Source organism: Pezoporus occidentalis, unplaced genomic scaffold (genome assembly GCF_034315485.1).
Source record: "Pezoporus occidentalis ecotype Australia unplaced genomic scaffold, CSIRO_AGI_Poc_V1 ctg152, whole genome shotgun sequence".
NCBI classification, from domain to species: Eukaryota; Metazoa; Chordata; class Aves; order Psittaciformes; family Psittacidae; genus Pezoporus; species Pezoporus occidentalis.
The window spans coordinates 799,171-818,624 of record NW_026913339.1 but is presented as its reverse complement, the minus strand read 5'-3'; the positions used below and the strand labels follow the sequence as shown (position 1 = coordinate 818,624).

Here is a 19,454-nt window from a genome sequence, read left to right as displayed (position 1 = left end):
TGAATACTTTTCAAGAACATCAAAGTGACTTACAAATAAAATCCTGTCAGAAAAATATTTAATTTAGGCTATGTCACAACATTCCTTTTCAGAAATCAGCCCCAGAAATATAAAAGACATTGCAGTTCAAGGCGGGGTGTAATGGGGGAATCTCTCAGAAAGAGACACTGGTGGCAGCAAGAGGCACAATAATGTCAACTGCCATAGCTAGAAGAGTGTTATTATCCCAATAAGCAAGAATGGAGCAAGCATTAGGAAGATTTCTTTTTATCAGTCAAATGTGTAACAAGTCACTAAATCTATTGCCAGAAACTACAGAAAAATATTCAGGAACTGGGGAAAATCTGAGTTATTGACTACTTCTAATTAGATTAGATTATTGTCTAGGCTTGGTACAGAGATCTGTCCCACACACAGGTAGTGGGACTTAGGAATGGCAGGAGAGTATGTTTTCATTTTAATTCTTCTCCCATAGAAGCAGACAAACAAAAGCCACACCTCAAAAGTAGGGACTGAGGGCAACAGCATTCTCAGCAAAACAGAAGGATATGAACTTTGACCAGTTATAGCTTGGAGAAAGTAGTTTCCAACATTAAATTAAAAACACATCATCTCCCCAACTTACATTGCAGCAATTGACCATAGCACAACAAATCAGTAACAGCAGATTTTGACTAACATTGCCTTTCAAAGCAGTATCAGAAAAATATAAAAAAAAAAAAAAATAATCTCTGTGTATCTAGTTCCTGAAAGCTCCATTTTTCCTCTTTTTATTTTTTATCTAATTCAAGCATTTAAAAGTAGCACACTAAAATTATCTACAGAGATTTAAATTCTTGTATGACATGGGGTATTTTTTAAAAGTTTTATTATTAACTCTAGCCTTAAAGATCATTTAAAAAACACGAAGATGTAATGTCAGACAATCATTTTCTACTTTTATATCTGAAATCCTCTTTTCAACAAAAAACAAACTCATTAACACGAACATTTTATTGATAACAAAATCCTGAGAGTTTGGGGTTATTTTTACTCAAGGTTCATTCAGAAAATGCCCTCGTTATGCTCTTAGATTTCATTTTACTACTGCATTCTAACCACAGCAATGGTGAAAAAGCTGTTACTTTTTCAACAGATCACCTGGAAAAGGCATACAATGTGAAAACTTCAATTTAAAAATCCCTTATTTAAAAAAAAAAAAAAATTGCCAAAATCCCTACTGTGATGGAAGAGTAGCTAGAGATTTATTCATGACCTTTAGGTTGACCTTAAAGAATAAAGTTTCCCTCCACAAATTTGCTTAGCAAAGAAATGTAAATGGAAAGCCTGTGGTACCATTGTAGATTAGCCAACACAAATTTTCCTGAGGTAGCGCCACTTGCATAATGAGTCGTATGGAGGACAAGACACTGAAGCAAGTCTTCAGGGACTCTTGATTCTGGAGATTTCTGTCACTGCTGCAAACCATCTGATAAATGCAAACATTTCTTTCTTGCAAAGCATGGAACTAAAATACATGGAAACATACATAACATTAATCTACATAGTTCAAATACATGCATGTATCAGTTTCACATCAGTGAAGTACAACAAATTGGTGAATACAAAAAGATCAAGTATCCAGGAAAACAAACAAACAAACAAAACCAACAACAACAACAAAAAAAACAGCTTGACATTGAAAGGCACATTGAAATACGGAGAAAGTGCTAAAGCTTTAAGATTGCTGTACCATTAGCCTCAGTCAGTTTCCACTGCATCACAGGATGCAAATAAACCTAGTGCACTAGGGCTGTTGAAAGGGCCGTAGGCAGAAACTATGAGCAAGGCATTAAACTGATATTCAAAGAATCTGACTTTAATTCTTAGCTTCTCTGTAGATGCTTGCTGTAAACTAAGGCAAGTCTTAACTTCTCTGCACTTTACTTCTCCATACCTTATTTCTCACTCTCATCCATTGCTTTTCTTTTCTACAGATGCATTCTTCCTTCTTTTCCTTGTAATACCTAACATGAGGTGATCTCAGTCTTGCCTGGAGTGCAGTATCATGTGAGCAAACCAACATGTGATAAAAAGATCTAAGTGGGACACAGCCAGTCAGTACCTATCAACATCTCAGAAAACTACTAACCTGATAATATTTGAAATTGTATTCTTTTTTGTAGTAAATTCACTGAAACTGGAAATTTCAAGTCTTGAAATAACTTTGATTTCCTCCTTTGATTTTTCCTTTTGATTAAAAATCAAAAGATAGTCATAGAAACCTGCCTTTAAATGTAATCATTTGGCATATTATCATTATCAACTTCCAGTTGTAGAGATTATTGTCAAACTAGATTTCATATAAAAAAATCTAGGGGTATCTCAGTGTCTCAAGGCCAAGTGCTAGAACAGGCATTTTAGTATAGATGATAACATCTGGCACTAGGACTGATTCAAGGTCTAGGCAGACAAATAGAAAACAGGAGAAACCATCTCTGGAACTTCAAATTTACTTATTAAATGTATTTATATATTTATACAAATTTATATAAAAATATTTATTAAACATACAAAAAATAAAATGGATTAACATAGTCTTTGATCATATTCTCTCTAGGAAGCTGAACTATGTTTGAAAAACAAAAAATAATATAAAAAGAGCATCTCTTCTAACATGACATCTGCTTCTAGCTTTTAAGCAAACTTCTTTTTTCTCCTCACTAAACACCTATTTACAATCTAACTCTGACTAGAGGAATATGAATTAGATTAGCTCAATACAGAGGAGATCCCTACAGTTTCTTTTTGTTGTTTTGGATCACAGTATAATTTGCATTAGCTTATTTTGAAATAACCACCCCATACTGAAAATACAGCTTCTCAGCAAAGAATTGCTTAAGGTAAAATCTAACATACAGACTATACCTACAGAAACACTTTCCTCCATGGATAACAAATGATAAATTGCAAGCCCATACCTTGATAGGCAACTAACACAAAAGAATGCCAACATACTCTTGAGGTTACTCAGCTTCACAGAGCTTAGAGTACTGCCAAAACTATTACTGAATAGTTCTGCCTCTGTTCACAGTGAGCAAATAAGCTATTGATAGTCACGCAATGACACTTTTTACTATGTCATGAGCTTTTTTTACATGCCATATTTTTGCACATTTATGGTCCAAATTGCAGTACGTTTTAATTCTCTTGTACTCTGTCCTGTTCTTGGATCACACCATACAGAAATTTCTGCAGTTGCAGGACACCTATCAAAATTTTACCCATATCCTGATTCTAAGAGTGGTTAACAGCAACTGTTTCAGAGCAAAAACTGCTGTAAACAGTTACAGAACAACACAGTTAGAAAGAGTTGTCTTTTTAACATTAAGTTGATAGTAGTTGGCTTATGCCACCAAAGCATAAGCACTTAAATCCCCCTAAAAACATGCAACAACTCTGGATGTTCATACCATACATATGGCTGTTAAATATCAGTACAATCCATATCCACAAACTACTGAAGATTAGTTAATATTAATTAGTATAGAGTATCTGTGGAAGATAAAATAGGCTACTTATTTTGAATCTATGAATGTCTTAGACCAAATCCCCCACCCACCCCAAACAAGCAAACAACCTACCGTAAGAGCTGCTTTTCTGTCTTTGAAACCATTTGGAAAAAAGGTGGATTTAAACTGATGTACATCATCTGTCATATCATCAAGGTTTACAGAAATGAACTGTTGAAGATATCTTCCATAGCACTGTAGAAGTGCCAGCTTATACTCCTGAAGAATAAATAATGTTCTTTTTCTAGCTTGTATAATACATTTCTATTTCTATAAAACATGTTATTTTCTATTATCTTTATATTAAAAAGTATCAATGCAAAAGAGCAGCAGGAAGTAAAACACTAAAGTTTCATACAAACATTCCACCATGTAATTTCAAACGTGAACACTCACCATATGAAAGGCTGAAGTGCTTTAAAGAAGACCTTGTAGTTTGGGAGTTTCTGTTTATTTTAATCATAAAGATGACATATCATAGAACAATTGTAAAGTATAATCCTGGGCTAATGTAATAAACTCAAAGGGTTCCTGGAATGTCCTGCAGCTTTGCAACAGTAATGATAATGATACTATACTTCTGAGAAAAGTAGAAAAGTACTTCATAATGTAGAGCTTTATAAATCATATGTACTTCTCTTTGCCCTGTTTCTCTGATGTCAAAGCCATTTTTTTTATAAAAGCAAAGAGGAAGAGAAAAGGAAGAAAACAATGAACTAAAAAAGAATGAAACAAGTGACAACCTGAATTTACATATGGCCAAGAAGTCAGCATTAATAGACCAGAAATTGTCACTGGGTCTTTAAGAACTGTTAACAAACAGGATGTTGAGCTTTATGTCTCATTCAAAATAGAGCTCTGCAGCAGCATATTGAGCCACTCTTAACATCATGCTGAGACTATGGTTCAGCTCTGACTCAGATGTGGAAGTGCCATTTACTGAATCACCTTCTCCACTTCCTGCAGCAAAGATTATCTGGAGGCTTCTCTACCAACTTCACTAATTCTAGTGCACACACACATCAGCTGTGATAAATTCTGAGGGGAAAAGTAACTAATTTGTATTCATACATATCTTTCATATTTAATCACAGAAAATTTGAAAGTATTTCCTTGTATTCACTTTTTCAATATAAATTCCTACTACCATGTAATACTTACCCTGAATTTTTAATCATCTGAGGAGTCTAATTCACATGGCCCTATTGTCCTCTTTGCTGTGTGAAAGCAGCAACCATATACAGAAACTTTTACTTTCCATGGACAGCCATGGACAGCCAGTCACTTGTGTAACCTAGTACTATGATTCAGGCTGTTATAACTCTTAGAATCCAAAGTCATGGATTGGAATACCATTAAGCTAGTTACTAATTATTAAAAAAAAAAAAAAAAAAAAGAGGTAATTTCTCTCCCAAGCAGTTCAAAATAAACATATACGATCAGAGATAACAAGCAGATACAGGCAGAGAAGGAGGGATAAAAAATGAGTCAGTAATGATCAGTATGGTGACTAATGGGCTAACTAATTTCCAGATAGATGACATAATGAATTTAGGTGTGTCCATCCAGCCAGCAGATATATAATAGGAAGGCATCGAAAGTGAGAAGGCATTAAAAAATAAGAGGACAGAAAGTTAAGTTGCTGCATACCCATTGACTACTCATATTCAATAGTTCATTTTTAAAGACTAGGCATCATTAAGTACCATATAACAAAGATTGATTAAAATTTAAAATAATCACCAGTAGTTTTTCCACACCAGGGTATTTATGGCATAGCATCTACCCCAGCTAACACAGAACTTGGTGTTACAACCCATTCATCTTTCCAGCAATACATTAACTAACATCCTTCTCATAGTTGTTTTTTTTTTCATTTTCTCAGTGGAAAAAACTGAGGGAATGAAAACTAGGTTTGTAAAGTTAAAGCAATGCTCTTAAACATGGGAGTTCCAAAGAAACCTCATTTCAAAGTTTTAGGCTGGCCATCAAAACAATTTTTTCAATTCTATTGAAAGCTTTACTGTAGAAAACCACCTTACACTAGAGGACTGATGTTGCAAGCATTAGTCTTTACTCAGCATTCTAGATTGTTTTTAGGCAGTCCATGGTGAGGTCACTAAGCACCTTTAATGTAAGTGCCAAATTACATCCGAGTTGTGCTATGAGAAGCCAACGAAAAGTACAGAGAGCAGTTTGATATGTTTGAAATAGCCTGAGTATGCTGTGAGAGAAGTTCCCAGGCCCTGAAAGTTTTATGTCATATTCCAAGCAGTTCCTACAGCCCAGAAGCTATGAAAACTTGAGGAAACATGAATGAAAATGCCTAGGTAATGAAGGGCCTATTAACAATGCAGTTATTCAAGCCTCCTTAAGAATCTCTGTTAGTATTCCTAAACCTACACCATGAGCTTACGCCTTCAGTTATAATGTTGTGGACTTTTCCATATGCATTCTTCAACCTAACAGTGAGTATTAAGTGCTGCTGAAATTCAGCTTGCTGATCTTTATGCAGAAGGCAGGCCACTTTTGCAGAATGCTTTAGGGCAGATGCAGTGAAGGAAATATAAGACTCTGTAACATCTGCCTGACACTCATACTGTCGCCATAGTCTTTGGAAAAGCTCACCTAGTAGCCACATATATACACTTTCCATACATAGCATGAATAGTATAAATCGCATTTGTCCTTTCTGTATTCCATACATGAAGGACATAAAAGTGGAAGAACAGTTTCACGGGATGTGTTCCTGAAAAGGATGGTCCCTCAAACTATCTTGATACATTTCCACTTATACCCTCTTCTTTTCTAGGGAAAAGAGGGAGTCTAATAGTGCCACGTGCTGCACAGAATGAAAAAGGGTGAAAACGGGTGACAATTGGCATTTAACTGCTTTCCTAAAGCTAAAGTTAACAGACTGCTCTTAAAAAAATATTTTAACTTTAAAAACAATGTTAATTATCTGTTTTTCTTTCCAGGGGAGGAGGCATGTTAAAATTCAATATTCCTATTCTGAAAAAAAACATGAACTTGGTCTAGCCGATTAATTTTTATTATGATTATGTTCAAAAACTAAGTAGAAGTTACAGAAACCTTTCCAAAAGCATGGAAGAATTCTACTGATTATAGACCTTCAGAAAATTTTGTGCTATAAATACAATTTTTCTATTATAATCAACTTTTTATAAAACTAATATCAAAAATCTATGTCTGAAATAGGCCTGAAAGACTAAAGGACATGGTTAAAATGTATACTTGACTACCTCAGAACACAGACGGACTAAATAGCCAGAGTTTTAAGCTAGGAAATTATTATTGACCAAATAAGTATCTTCTAATATTTTTGTGGCAAAAAGTAGAAAAAGCCACTGATGTATCATTCTACGATTCTATGATTTCAAACACAAAATCACGTTAAGCGGATAGCATCTATTTAGGAGCTGTCCCTTACTCTAGTTTATGCTAATTCTCTACAAACTTTAAGTGTATTTTCTCAAGCAACTTCTCAAGTACTGCACCTTCATAATAAAATAGCCTATAATTCTGTAATGCTTCAACATTTCTGCTTCATAACTGTATCACTTAGGACCACACACCCTTCTTCAATCTTAATAGGAATGACTTGCAACTAGCTTTCAAATGTACATCTTTGACCTGCTCCTGAGTGTTGTCTGGTAATTACCCTTGAAAGCCCCAGATTTTACATGATCTTCTGACACAAATATCACCAAGGTAATAAGTGGCACACCTTTGAGAGCTGACTTTCCAGTAGACACAAAGGACAATTATTATGTATGAATATAACACAAACCCAGCCTTACTGACCAATAGTCACGAGCCCAGTATCCCAACAGTAGCCAGTAACAGATGACTAAGAGTATAAAAATAGAGTTATCATGTAGTGAAACACACTCCCAATGCTCTCAGTCTTCAATAGCCTAGCTCCTGAATCTTTTTCAGTTGTGATTTACCTTTTCTGGGGCGACAAGAACAGCACAGAGAATTCAAGGTACACAAGCATCATTGATATATGAGCTGTGTGATGTGTAATTGCACTCTGGGTTTTGCTCTCGGTTCCTCTCCTGACAACTCTTTGCATTCAATTCATATTTGGTTAACTGAGCATAGAGTTGACATTTCAGCAGAACAAACCACCACTGCTCTATCACCATCAATTTGTAGTTAAGCAGCATCTGAAGGCACAGACAGACACTGTACTCTGTCAAACAAATATTAAAGACGGTTTCTGGGGTATTTAAAAAGGCTATGGGTGCATAGAAAATACAGATATAAAAAAAAAAAATTTAAAAATCAGGGCAATTTTACAATAATAAGAAAGAGATCCAAACCACCAACTCTCACTGGAATTATTTTGTAAAAGCTTTTACTACTTTCTAAATAGTTTCCAGTAAAATATGATTAAAAATTAAAGTAGCATAGAAACATAATAAAATAAAGACTGTGACGGAGCCTTTTCTGTTTTCATATTACTTACTTTGATCTGAGCAAGGGAATCACCAACTTTCAGAAGTTTTTCATTGTAATACCATTCTGGCAATAGAGGCTTATATTTGATCCAAATATTAAACAAAGTATTTGCTCTAAAAAAGATACAGGAGAAAAGGTTTCAGATTAAACTGGCAGAAGACCTGCCTTAACAAGTAAACAAATCAGGAAAACTTCAAGTTGTGAAAACCCCTTTCTTCCAAATCTGTTTGAACCTCTACATATTTCAAAACAAGTGATCATTAAAACTGGATTTAACAGGCAGCCAAGGACATTTCTGGGTTTCATTTCTGTCACTAGTTCTTATCACACATTTAAAATGGGATGAATTTTCTCCTGTGTAAATTCTCATTAAAATGTCTTAGTATTAATCCCCTTGCATTGTTCAAATACGGTGACAAGTAAAAAATCTGTCCCACCTTTCAGCCAGTATTTGAGTGGCTCTGCTTGAAGAAGCAATTTGCCATTTTGAAGAAACTCAGTGAAATGCAGCTCACAATGATTATTGCCTGGAAACTACAAATGTTAAGAGCAGGAACAAAGATGACAAAATAACAATGCATGTCAGGTAACAGCAAACTTGGGAACAGGTAGCCATGGAATAAGCCATGGGTCTATATAGAGCTATGGTGTACAGAGCTATAGGGCTCATGGTTATAGACCTATACCATGAATCAAAAAGAAGAAAGTCATTAGAAAGCCTCTAGCATGAACTGCATTTGGCATGAAATGCTCAGAAATTTTAAATCATGTAGGGTAGGATTCAGAGAGAAAAAAATGATACATTTGTTACATAGATTTAAACGCGATAGTTGCAATGTTCTTCTGTTGCCTCTGCCTGTTATTCCAGCCACAGTAGTCCTAAAGGATGACTTTGTGTGACAAGTTACTTATTTGGCTGAACCAGTAAGCCTCCCATAAATGGTAACTGGCTGTAAGCAGTCTGCCTTCTCTGTAGAGGAACTGACTACATCATGGCAATATTACAGTCCTTACTGACTGTTGACTGTTGGTTTAGTGCTCTCAATGTACACCTTTTTCCACCCTCAACTTCTTTCAGAAAGCTATATTCAAACTGAACAAACAATAATTGATCAGGCAGACTGACAAGCAGAACTGGAGTTTTCAGAAAAGAATCCTTTTATTGAATTATTAGTAGCATTGAGAGTGTTCACGGTGCCAGGTGTCTCTTACATTTATTCTTTTAACAAGTCACTTGTAGAGAAACCTCAGCAAAGAGTGCCTTGTGAAACCACAACAGTTAAATTATTCATAGGTAGCAGTTTATAAGGAAGGAAAACAACTGAAGAGAGAGGAATTAATGTTTGAAAATAACATTCTAGCTGAGTTCTTACATGTAAACCTTATGCTTATTAATGTGAGGTAGCTGGAACTTCTCAACCTTTTAAGACAGTGATGGTAGACTAGAATGCAAGACACTTTCTTAAACTGTTTTCTAACATTCAGGAACTTGGAACCCATTTTCACAGTCTTCCAGACAGCTCTTCATTTTAGCTTATAAGAAGACTCACAATAAAAAAAAGAACAAGTAACATGATTTTTTGCATACAGAAATCTGCGAGCCACCTTCACATTTCAAGATGAAACAAATGGCTGTATAAGAAACCTGCCAAAAGGATCTTTACACCAAAGAACTGCAACAGTCATAAACCTTTTTTTTTCTAGAAGTATCGTCTCAGCACAATGCTTAGTTCTTGAAAGTAAGCAGCAAAGAAATAAGTAGGATATTCTAGAGGTTTATCCTAAAGGAAAAATGCAGTAACAGCACAAACTAGGCCAAAAGAAACAATCTGAATAAAACGTTCTAAGGCGCTATGTTTTTAAAGGAAACCATAGCCCAGTCTGATGAAGAGCACCTTCCAAATGGGCAATGAGTCCCTCCTAGCGCATCCATAAGCAATTAACAGCCTGGGTGGCCACTGACTTCTTATACTGAGAGAAGTATCCCACTCTAGTTAGTAGGGGGAAATCTGCAAAGAGGCTCCAAAGTGAAGGAATCTGTCGGGCATCTGAGCAGTGCTCCTTTGGACTTGGAAGAAGCTTACTTCCAGAGTCCAAGAGGATTGATGGATACTACAGGGCGGGGAGGAGGGAGAAAGAAGAAAACAAAAAAAAAAATTGTAATTAATCAGGTTCTAAGGCTGTAAAGTAACTATGGTAAGAATGACTGTGAAAAGGTCTGGAAGGAGAGACTAATAAACTTCTTTCAGACTGATCGGCTGGCAAGTCACCAGTAAAGGTCATTTTCATTTTTTTATTTTGAACACTTGAGATTCTTAGATGTAAAAAACAAGTAACAAACCTGTAATAAACTAGTTTAGTGAAATAGTGACGAATCTGACTAGACTTTCAACTGCAATGCAAAGGATAAGGTAAACCATCTCTTCTACAATGCCATGACCAACTACAAGTGATTTCATCGCACAGGAATGCTTCTTTCACACAAAGTAGGAGAGTGAGATACTTCCCAAACAGCTCATCAGCCTTTCCTTTAAACAGGCTGTAGGACACCAGCATAACAAGTTAAGCAAGTGAATTCTTAAAAAAATACTGGGTTGCTGCATCTCAGAGGTTAAGTTTCTTTATTTCCAACCACTCTATGAATATTTTTTTTCCCCCTAAGGCGAACCCATAATAGTGTGCACAGGATAAGGCCCACATGGCTACACTTAAGGATCAAAAGTCTTTACTACAGGTAGTAAAGGATTCTCTGATACTGATCAAAAGAAGTCTTACTAAATAAGGGTGGTTAAACCACACAACATGAGACAAAATCACTAGTTCACTGTAATCCTTTGCTGGTCTGATTGCAAAAAAAGAAAGTAGGGTAAAACAACTTCTTGTTTAGTTGAGGAAAAAATACTTTTCATTGCTACTTCTTCTGATTGAAAATATTCATGATTACAGTACAGAGCAGGTCCTCAGTATTTTTTCTTACATTGGAACATTGTAAGTGCCTAAATTATGGCCTTACTGTTGACTTATCAACACCAAAGGCTGACAGCATTGAAGGAATAAAGCTGACGATTTTCTTTTTCTAAACTGAACATACTTGCCATGTGGAAGCTGGTGTTCTTGCTCCTTGAATAACAGGAACACTTTGATCTCAACCCATACCAGGAAAAGTACCTTGACAAATGACACAGCAAGAGGTCTTTAGAGCATTTAGGAAAGCATCTGCAATAGCCATTACCTTCAAAAATTCATAGGAACAACTAAACTAAGGCTGGTTCTGTAAGCAGCACACACCCCAATTTTGAGTTATCAATGACAGGCAAGGGAGAAACAACCCTGAAATTTCACAATCACAAATAAATACTCATGACTTTCCTAGCTGCCTGAACACATGCTAGTAATCAGAACTCCAGTCTTCCTCTACCGCCATACTGCCCTATACAAATGAAGAATGCCAGAGGATGCGGAGCTACTGGGAGCTTTATGTTATGCAATGTTCTCAATGCCCTGTAATTTTGGTATGGATCATCATTACCAGTGACTTCTAGGATCAAGATACACGTAGCATTAGTCCTCATCTCCATGATGAACACTGCAGAATTCTTTGGATGAGAAAATGCTCTCATGCCAACCAAGTTATGTGTGGACATGTCACATCTTCAAAATACCAGTTTGAGTAAGACACAGCCTATTCAGGCCAAAACACTCCAGAGGGCATAGTAAAGAAAAGCTTTGAGATCGTGATCACAGAAACTGGTAACTTAGGTATGACATTGCAAACATATCAGATGCAGAATGCCCAACTTCCAACAATAAGATACAATGAATGTGTAGAAGATAGAATGGATGTGTTCATTATCAGTAATTTTGGAGGCATCTAAAGCAGCTGGATGGTGTTCCTTCTTCTAAGGGGACTAGAGAGAATAACTTTCAAAGTAAGAATACAGATCAGCTAAAGCAAAATAAGTTCTGAAGCTAAGAAAGGCTTAAAAACAGCAAAGCACTGAAGCTGCTGAAGCAACATAAAAAGCCATACTGAGATTCAAACCACTAGAGGTAAAAGCCTAGACCTGATGATGAACATACCACATAAACAAATTAGAAATCCAGGCTGCTTAGATAAGGAAAGATCTCCAGCACAGACAAAAGCTTGGCTGCAGAATCTGAGTACAGCTCCTTTAGAGAAGTGACACTTGTGAACTACATCTAGGAAAGCTCTGAGTGAAACAGGTAAGGGTAGAAGGTGCATCCAAGTGAGCTAACCATGCTGTAACCTAACTCCAGTGCTGTTTTTGAATGAAATTTTGATAAGCTTGGAAACTTTATTTTTTTTTTTTTTAAGACCTGTAAATTTAGAGCACCACTCGGATAATAAAATAGAAAATCAACCACGTACCTTAAAAAAATATTTGAACTCTTACCTCTTAATGTACCTAAATGCAGTAGGGAGAGCTACATGAGAAATGCACAGTCTATGAAAGACATATGCATGCACTATGAATCATACACAAATGCCAGTTGCTCTATCTTAACTGCATTACAAAATCTAGATTTATGCATACCCAGTTATATGCATGTATGCGAGCAAACAAATACACACAATTATATTTGCCATATGTTCTGCCTGCATCAATGTGTATAAAGATATACCAACATAGACATAGACATATGCACAAGAAGAGCTGTGTGGTGTTATCCTCACGTAGCCCTACTGGAAAGGAGTGCATCTTTTAAAGGCATGTACGTGCCCACAAGTTTTCACCCTCACACGCAGCAAGTAGCACATGTTGGTGGGCTGCCAGTTGCTCCAGCACTGAGAAGGGATTTTCCTCCTGGAAAGCTCAGGCAGCTCCAACACAGCCAACAGTGGTGCTGCCAAATTCCGCATCACCTTGTGGTTTTCCCCTAAAGCATTAGCTTCTAGGAAGTGCTGAAAAAGGAGGCGTTCAGATGTTGGGGGTTTAAAAAACAAACAAACAAATAAAAGAAACGGATTGCCGGTGTTTTGGCACACTGCCGGAGAAGTTGAGGCAGGTGATGAAGCGCTCCCCAGGCCAGAGGGAGCGGGAGGGAAGGGACTCTGTGGGATGCGGCTTGAGGAGAGAGCTGGGAAGGAGGAAAAGGGCAGGAGGTCCCCGCGACGGGAGGGGAAGACCTGCAGGGAGCCGGCGCGGAGGGACCCCATGGGGGGCCGCAGGGTAGGGGCTGAAGGCGGAGAGCGGTAGAGGAAGGGGTGTTTGAGGCAGGGGCAGGTGGGACCGGAGAGTGGCTCCCGGATCGGGGAGCGACGAGGGGGCGGAGGCGCAGCCCCTACCCGTGGCGGTGCAGGTTGTGCTGCTGCGGCTTGGCCTCGCCCGCGCCTCGCAGCCGCCGGAGGAAGCCCAGGACATCCCGCAGCTCGGCCTCGAATCTGTCCACCACCGGGTTTCCCGGCGCCACGGCCCCGAAGAAAGAGGCCGGTGGGGGCTGCGCCATGCTCCGATCCGGCCGCGTCAGGAACGCGCAGCGTCGCCAAGCAACGGCCTCGGGCAACGCCGGGACCGAGAGGCGGCGGCGGCCGTGGAGGCCCCTGGGCCCCTGAGAGCTCCCCGCTGAAACCCCGTTCCGGGAGGGGCAGCGGGGGGATGCAGTCTGACTTCATCCCTGGGGAGGGGATCCTCGGCTCGGGGGTAGCCGCCGGGGGGCTAGTGAGGGGGCTCGCACAGCTAGAAGGGTACGAGCCGCCAGTCCTCGCACCTCTCTCCAGCAGGTTTTCCTTGAGCTTTCTCTCTCCGAGGCAGGTGAAGGATCTTCAGGGCACCGTCCACCACAGCAGCTAGGACAGTTGCTAGCACAAGGCGTTGCGGTATCGAGTTTGTTTGCAGTGCAAAGGCTGCTGCGGGCAGCTGGGACAAGGCCAGGAGGTCCCCTGAGGGACAGTTCTTCAATAACCTGTTCACCAGGAGTGCCGTTTTGAACTTACTGACTGCATCACTGCGTGACTACAGATAAAAGAATAAAGTGTGTTAACCCTCTAAATGTTCTATCTATTGTACCACTACGAGGGTGGTGAGACACGGGAACAGGTTATCCAGAGAAGCTGTGGATGCCCCACCTCTGGCAGTGTTCAAGGCCAGGTTGGACGGGGCTTTGAGCAACCTGGTTTAGTGGAAGGTGTTCCTGCCCATGGCAGGGGGTTGGAACTGGATGAGCTTTAAGGTCCCTTCCAACCCAAATCATTCTGTGATTCTGCAATTCTATTAAAAAACAATGCAGCAAGCTAGGAAACAACCAGGCTGTATTTATCGATGTTATAGGAAGTGGCCACAGCAACCTATTTGTTTTCAAGTTCTTTATATACATTAATATAAAGGGGTTGGGACTGGATGTGAAGGAAACTAGCTATGTTGGCATGTTCATTGTCATGATGAGCAAAAGGAACAGCATAATTGAAAACATTAAAGTGAAAGCTTGGAGATTCAGTGAGTGAGCAATGAATCCTGGCAGCCAGGGCCAGTTGGAAGCAGTTTCTTGACACTGAATGGAAAAGGATCCATAGAGAGGAGTAAAGTGAAGAAGTACCTGAAAAGTGCATCCACGTAATTCACAGGTGATAGTAAAGGAACTATACTTTGAACAGCGGGAGACATGCAACATTGGCATGCTGAATGATGGGAATCAGAAAATAACTGCATTAGCCACGCCAGGGAAATGATGTGGGAATCATTTAGATACTATGGGGAATATGCAAAAATTTTAATTCATTTATGACTAATGTGTCTGACTCATCTGACACACTGATTTTTGTATTGTTACCTGCTGGGAGCTGTGTGGTTCTATCACCCAGCAGGTCTTGCGGGACTAGGATAGGGGTTAGCAGGAAAGTGATTTTTATGTGTGAAGATAATTCCTACCCATTTAGGTGAGAGCCAATGGCTGAGCACAAGAGGGAGCAGGTTCCTCAGATTTCTGTGGAAGCTGTAGAAAATGAAGCCTGCATTGAAGAGACATAGCACAAAGGTGCTGGGATGTAGAAATAGCTGGGTACAGAGATAAATTTTACAAGACAACTGAAATACGAGAACTTGGGTTGGATAGCAAGTACTGCTACATTTAAGATTTTGCCAGTGCTTTGCCACGCTAACCAAAGAGCTTCCTGTGCTGGATTCCAGATGGATAATAAACACTGGCCTCTTGTGAAAGGCAGCTTGTGCCACTGAGTACTGCTGGTGGCAACCCTTTCAAGTCCCTAAGAAGATTTAAGCTATTTTGCCTCACAAGATGGTGCTGTATCTCACAGGCCTGATCTTCACGAGCTTCAACGGGGATTTGAGAGGCTGGAAACGAGACTGCTAAGTGAAATTTTGCATATCTCTGTATTCGGCTAGCAGACAGTGGACGGGATGTAACATTAGCAGTCTGAATTAGTATTTCAGCCACAGAAAGAGGGTCAAAGAAAACAATGACAGAAAGGGAGTATAGCCATTTTCCAAAAGGAAGGGTTACAGAACTATGTAAAGATAAAGCTTTAACAACTGGGAGATTAACCAGGGCGTAGCTGATCAGCCAGCTCATGAAGAGTGTTTAGTCTAAAATTCCTGGGTTAGAGCTCAGCAGGGTTCAAGTATGCACTCCCTGCAAGGTGGAGGCTTAGTGTAAGGAGAGTAGTTCTGACCCTCTCAGCACCCAGAGCAGAAAGCCATGGAGAGCCGTAGCTGGGAACTACACCGCAGCAAGCACTGTGGCATGTGTGTTATTTCAATTTTGGATGCTCACAATATTGACTCCTATTTTACTGATAAGACTCAAATTTACAGTTCAGATAGTGTCCATTTAACATTTAATGGATTGAACATTTAATGGATCCAAAAGTTAAAAGAATAGAACTTTTTAACTTCAGAAAGATAATAGATTCTTCAGGAGCCTTGAGTGTGCATAATCTGATGTTTACATAGAAAAGCTTGGCGTACACAAAACAGAGAGTTATGGTTCTTGAAGTTGCAACTGTGATAGGAAAATTTCCTCAAAAATGGAGTATACGTATCAGTACCTGTATGATTTGGAAAGTTTAAAGAGATTCTTTGAATTACATATGTCCTTATACCCTAAAAAATGTGATTTGTTGATTGGAAGGCTAATGATTTATTCTTCATTGATAGGTGAACATTTGGATAATAATCTGATTTACAGTAAATTTAGGAATAAAGATGAGATTATGGAGAGTTGGCACAGACAGGATCCCAAGAAATGAAATATAGGTAAATCCATTGACCCAAGCAGAGAGTTCCTAGCAGCCTGGGTTTTAATACCACCAGGTCAGATGGGAGGAAGCTGACTCAGAAATAGAATGACCCACAAAGAGTTAACGTAGTAAAAACCCATATAGGAAGTCTCTGTGCTTATGGCTATAAGGCCAAGAGTAGGCTTGAGTCAGAAAAGGGAAAAGCTTTGCTGCCAACTCATCAAGCTGCCTGCTTACTTCTCATGTGACAGTTCCACTTGTGTGAACATCAGTAGTTACTAAGAGCAAACAAAGAGGGGAAACACTCTATGATCACAGCAGAGTTGGGCAGGAAGAGTGTCCAGTGGTATCAGAGTACAGGGGCTGAGGTAACGTCTGTCAAGCCCTATTTAGTACATCAACTGAGGTTTGTTTCCTATGAGTAATCTGAGATGCATGTTGGGTTCCCTTCCTGGGATGTGTGTAGTAAATGTACACCTGAATTATGGTGCCTATAGATTTTACTGCTTGATATTCAGAGACAAGAGGCAGTCGTGAATGCTGTATTACCAAGACTTCTGCAGGGGAATCTGACAGTTTCCAGGGATGAAAGAGCTGAATTTATGTCATCTCTTTCTTGATTCTTTTAGGAAAAAAGACTGAGGTAATCTGGGCCTTCAGCATCTTCAGGCTGATGGGCTAATGAAGACATGGGGCTTTAAATTAATGTTTAATGTATTCATGGACTAGCGTATTCAGAACGGGGATCTGCATTTACTCAACTTGTGGTATGCTTGCCTGGTTCTAAGCGCCAGTGAGAATCTACAGTTCTTCAACTTTGAGTGGGAGTGCATTGTTGGATTTAAAAAATAAAAGTAATTCTAGAGAAAGAAGCAGCTGTGTGCTGATTCTTCTGGATAAATTTAGTTTGTGAGGTAGGCAAGGAAAACAAGGTCAAGGAAACAAAATGTCTTTTATGACAGTACACCATTTTCTATTCACATGGCATAAGAGAATCAGATACGATAAAAAAGGATAGCCCCAAGTTGTTTGATAAAGCTCCCTGGAAAGCCATCAGATAATTGGAAGAAGTGAACTAAGTTGCAGAATGCCAGGAGAAGACTCTATAAGTGCGTGGGAGGAGAAAAAGGAAGAACTTGTACTAAGCTTACAGGAGTTAAGCCACTTGCTGGAATCAATATACTTTTCCAATAACTAATTGTACAGGAAGCAGACAGCTTAGTTTACAGCTATCGCAATCTGTGGCACTTGTCTATACCTACAACTGATGAGACAGTTATGAGAATAAAGAGCTTTTATGAGTAGTTATGAGGGATTATACTGTCATCATTTTCTTCCCATCCTCCTGCCCTTTGTGTTTTAGGCTTGTTTGGTAGAGCTGCTTGTGTCTTATTGATAGTCTCTTCAGACTCAGGTGCCTTACTTAAATCTGCCTTTATATTCAAACAGAATTAGTGGATTCCTAACCTTATCTAAGGGCTACCTTTTCAATGGAAAAGTTAGTAAGGAGATCAGAGAGATACACTGTCATGTTGTGATAGCATTTGTAATTTTTGCTCTACCATTAACAAACATGTCCCGAATTAGGAATGCACATGCCTGACTGCAAAGGTAGGGAAATGTGAAAAGGTGGTGGAAATGACTTATGTAGGACACAATAGATATAGCTTTTCAAGCAAAGCAGCAGGTGGAGTCCTTTACTGAGAAGCTGACATATATTTGTAAAGTATTCCAGCACTCTTCCTGTCATTGAGCAGTATACAAAATATGTCAAACAATGGAACAGTCTCTGAACTCTGGAATATACATTAACAAAGTAGCTGAAGCTTGTTAAGTTTTCTGACAAGTAATTGATGCTCTTTTAAGATACGGTGAAAGCAGATCTGGGACATTCTTAATGAGAATGAATGCTAAGAGAAGGAAAATGCTAAGTTTTTATTTGAAAATGGTTCTTGGCTTCCTTTCTGATCTAGTGCACCAGTGTAGTAAGAGGAAGGGAAAAGAGTGATCCATACGAAAAGGAATTGCAGTGACTGAGAACTGTGCAACTGCCAGGTTCTTACAGAGCTGTGTTCAAGTTTGGGGTGACAATTGTCACTGTGTTTTGATTCTATCATATGAAAGATTTCAGTGCCAAATTCTAAAGATGAAGTGTAAGCTTTCAAGTTTATCATACAGAAGTAATATTTTATTTTAATGTGAGTATGAATGCTTACAGAAAGATTTCCTGATTCTGTTTACCATTAGGAAAATATTCTTAAGGATATAGATGAATTTCAGTTGATTTGCAGAAAATGTGTTACATGGGAGAAGTGATCTTGTTCAGTTGTTTGGTTGTTTGGGGTTTATTTTCCACCCAAGGAAAGGGTAGGAATGTGTAATATTTGTGTGAACAATCTGTGAAATTTGATTCACCCACTCGGGCTGTATTGTTAGTTACTAGTGGGTTAACTAGTCTTTGGGGATGGAGATACAGTAGTTTTTTTATATAGCTGTCTGGGTTTGTAAGAGGTTTAAGTTGAAACACAACAGATTCTGAGATCTTCTTTATGGACTTAAGTACCTAAGGTAGCAGTTGGACACATCAAAGTCCATCAGTGACTTTCCAAAAGATGAAACTATTGCTTCAAGGAAATAGTTTGCCTAAAATTTCCATTATTTTCTTTATTTGATTAAATATACTTTACTCCAGTATACAATGTGTTCTACTCAACTAGACATCAATTGATGTAGCTTATTTTGAAAAGATTTCCATGGACCTGCAAATATTTCTTCAGAGGATGTACTAATCTTGGTTCACTAGACAGACCACGGAGGTAACCTTCCTGTCTCACTCAAAGAACTTGGCTCAAATCTCAGGAAGCTGTAGGGGTTCTTCTAATGAAGAAGAACCTATGCCTAGGGCTAGTTCAGAGAACTAGTAAAGAAATCTTGCACAAAAGCCCTGTAAACCATTTCCAATGGTGAAAGTCTGAAGATTTGCAGTGATGTGCATGAAAGCTGCATCTTAGAAACACACTAAAAATATGGAACACTTAGCTGTATTTATAAAATCCTAGAGAGAGGCCTGAGCTAAAAACATCCACTTTACTGAGCAGATTACATTTTCTACAAAATGTGAGAAAAGAAGAAGCAGAGATGGAGCACAGAAATGAATTCTATTTTAGCTGCATTCAGCTTGAGCTGATTGCTACGCATCT

General features: G+C 38.7%; 1 protein-coding gene across 1 annotated transcript in view; it reads right to left on the bottom strand.

Moving 5' to 3' along the window:
* CFAP54 (cilia and flagella associated protein 54) overlaps window positions 1–13,605 on the bottom strand; it is a 114,487-nt gene extending 100,882 nt beyond the window's left edge. Inside the window, exons 1-4 of the mRNA XM_062611329.1 lie at window positions 13,348–13,605; window positions 8,047–8,152; window positions 3,624–3,770; window positions 1,336–1,507 (exon numbers count right to left, since the gene is read on the bottom strand). Coding sequence (XP_062467313.1) covers window positions 1,336–1,507; window positions 3,624–3,770; window positions 8,047–8,152; window positions 13,348–13,508 — 586 coding nt within the window. The 5' untranslated portion in view covers window positions 13,509–13,605. The remainder of the gene's footprint in view (window positions 1–1,335; window positions 1,508–3,623; window positions 3,771–8,046; window positions 8,153–13,347) is intronic.
* Between the last annotated feature and the right edge of the window lie 5,849 nt (window positions 13,606–19,454).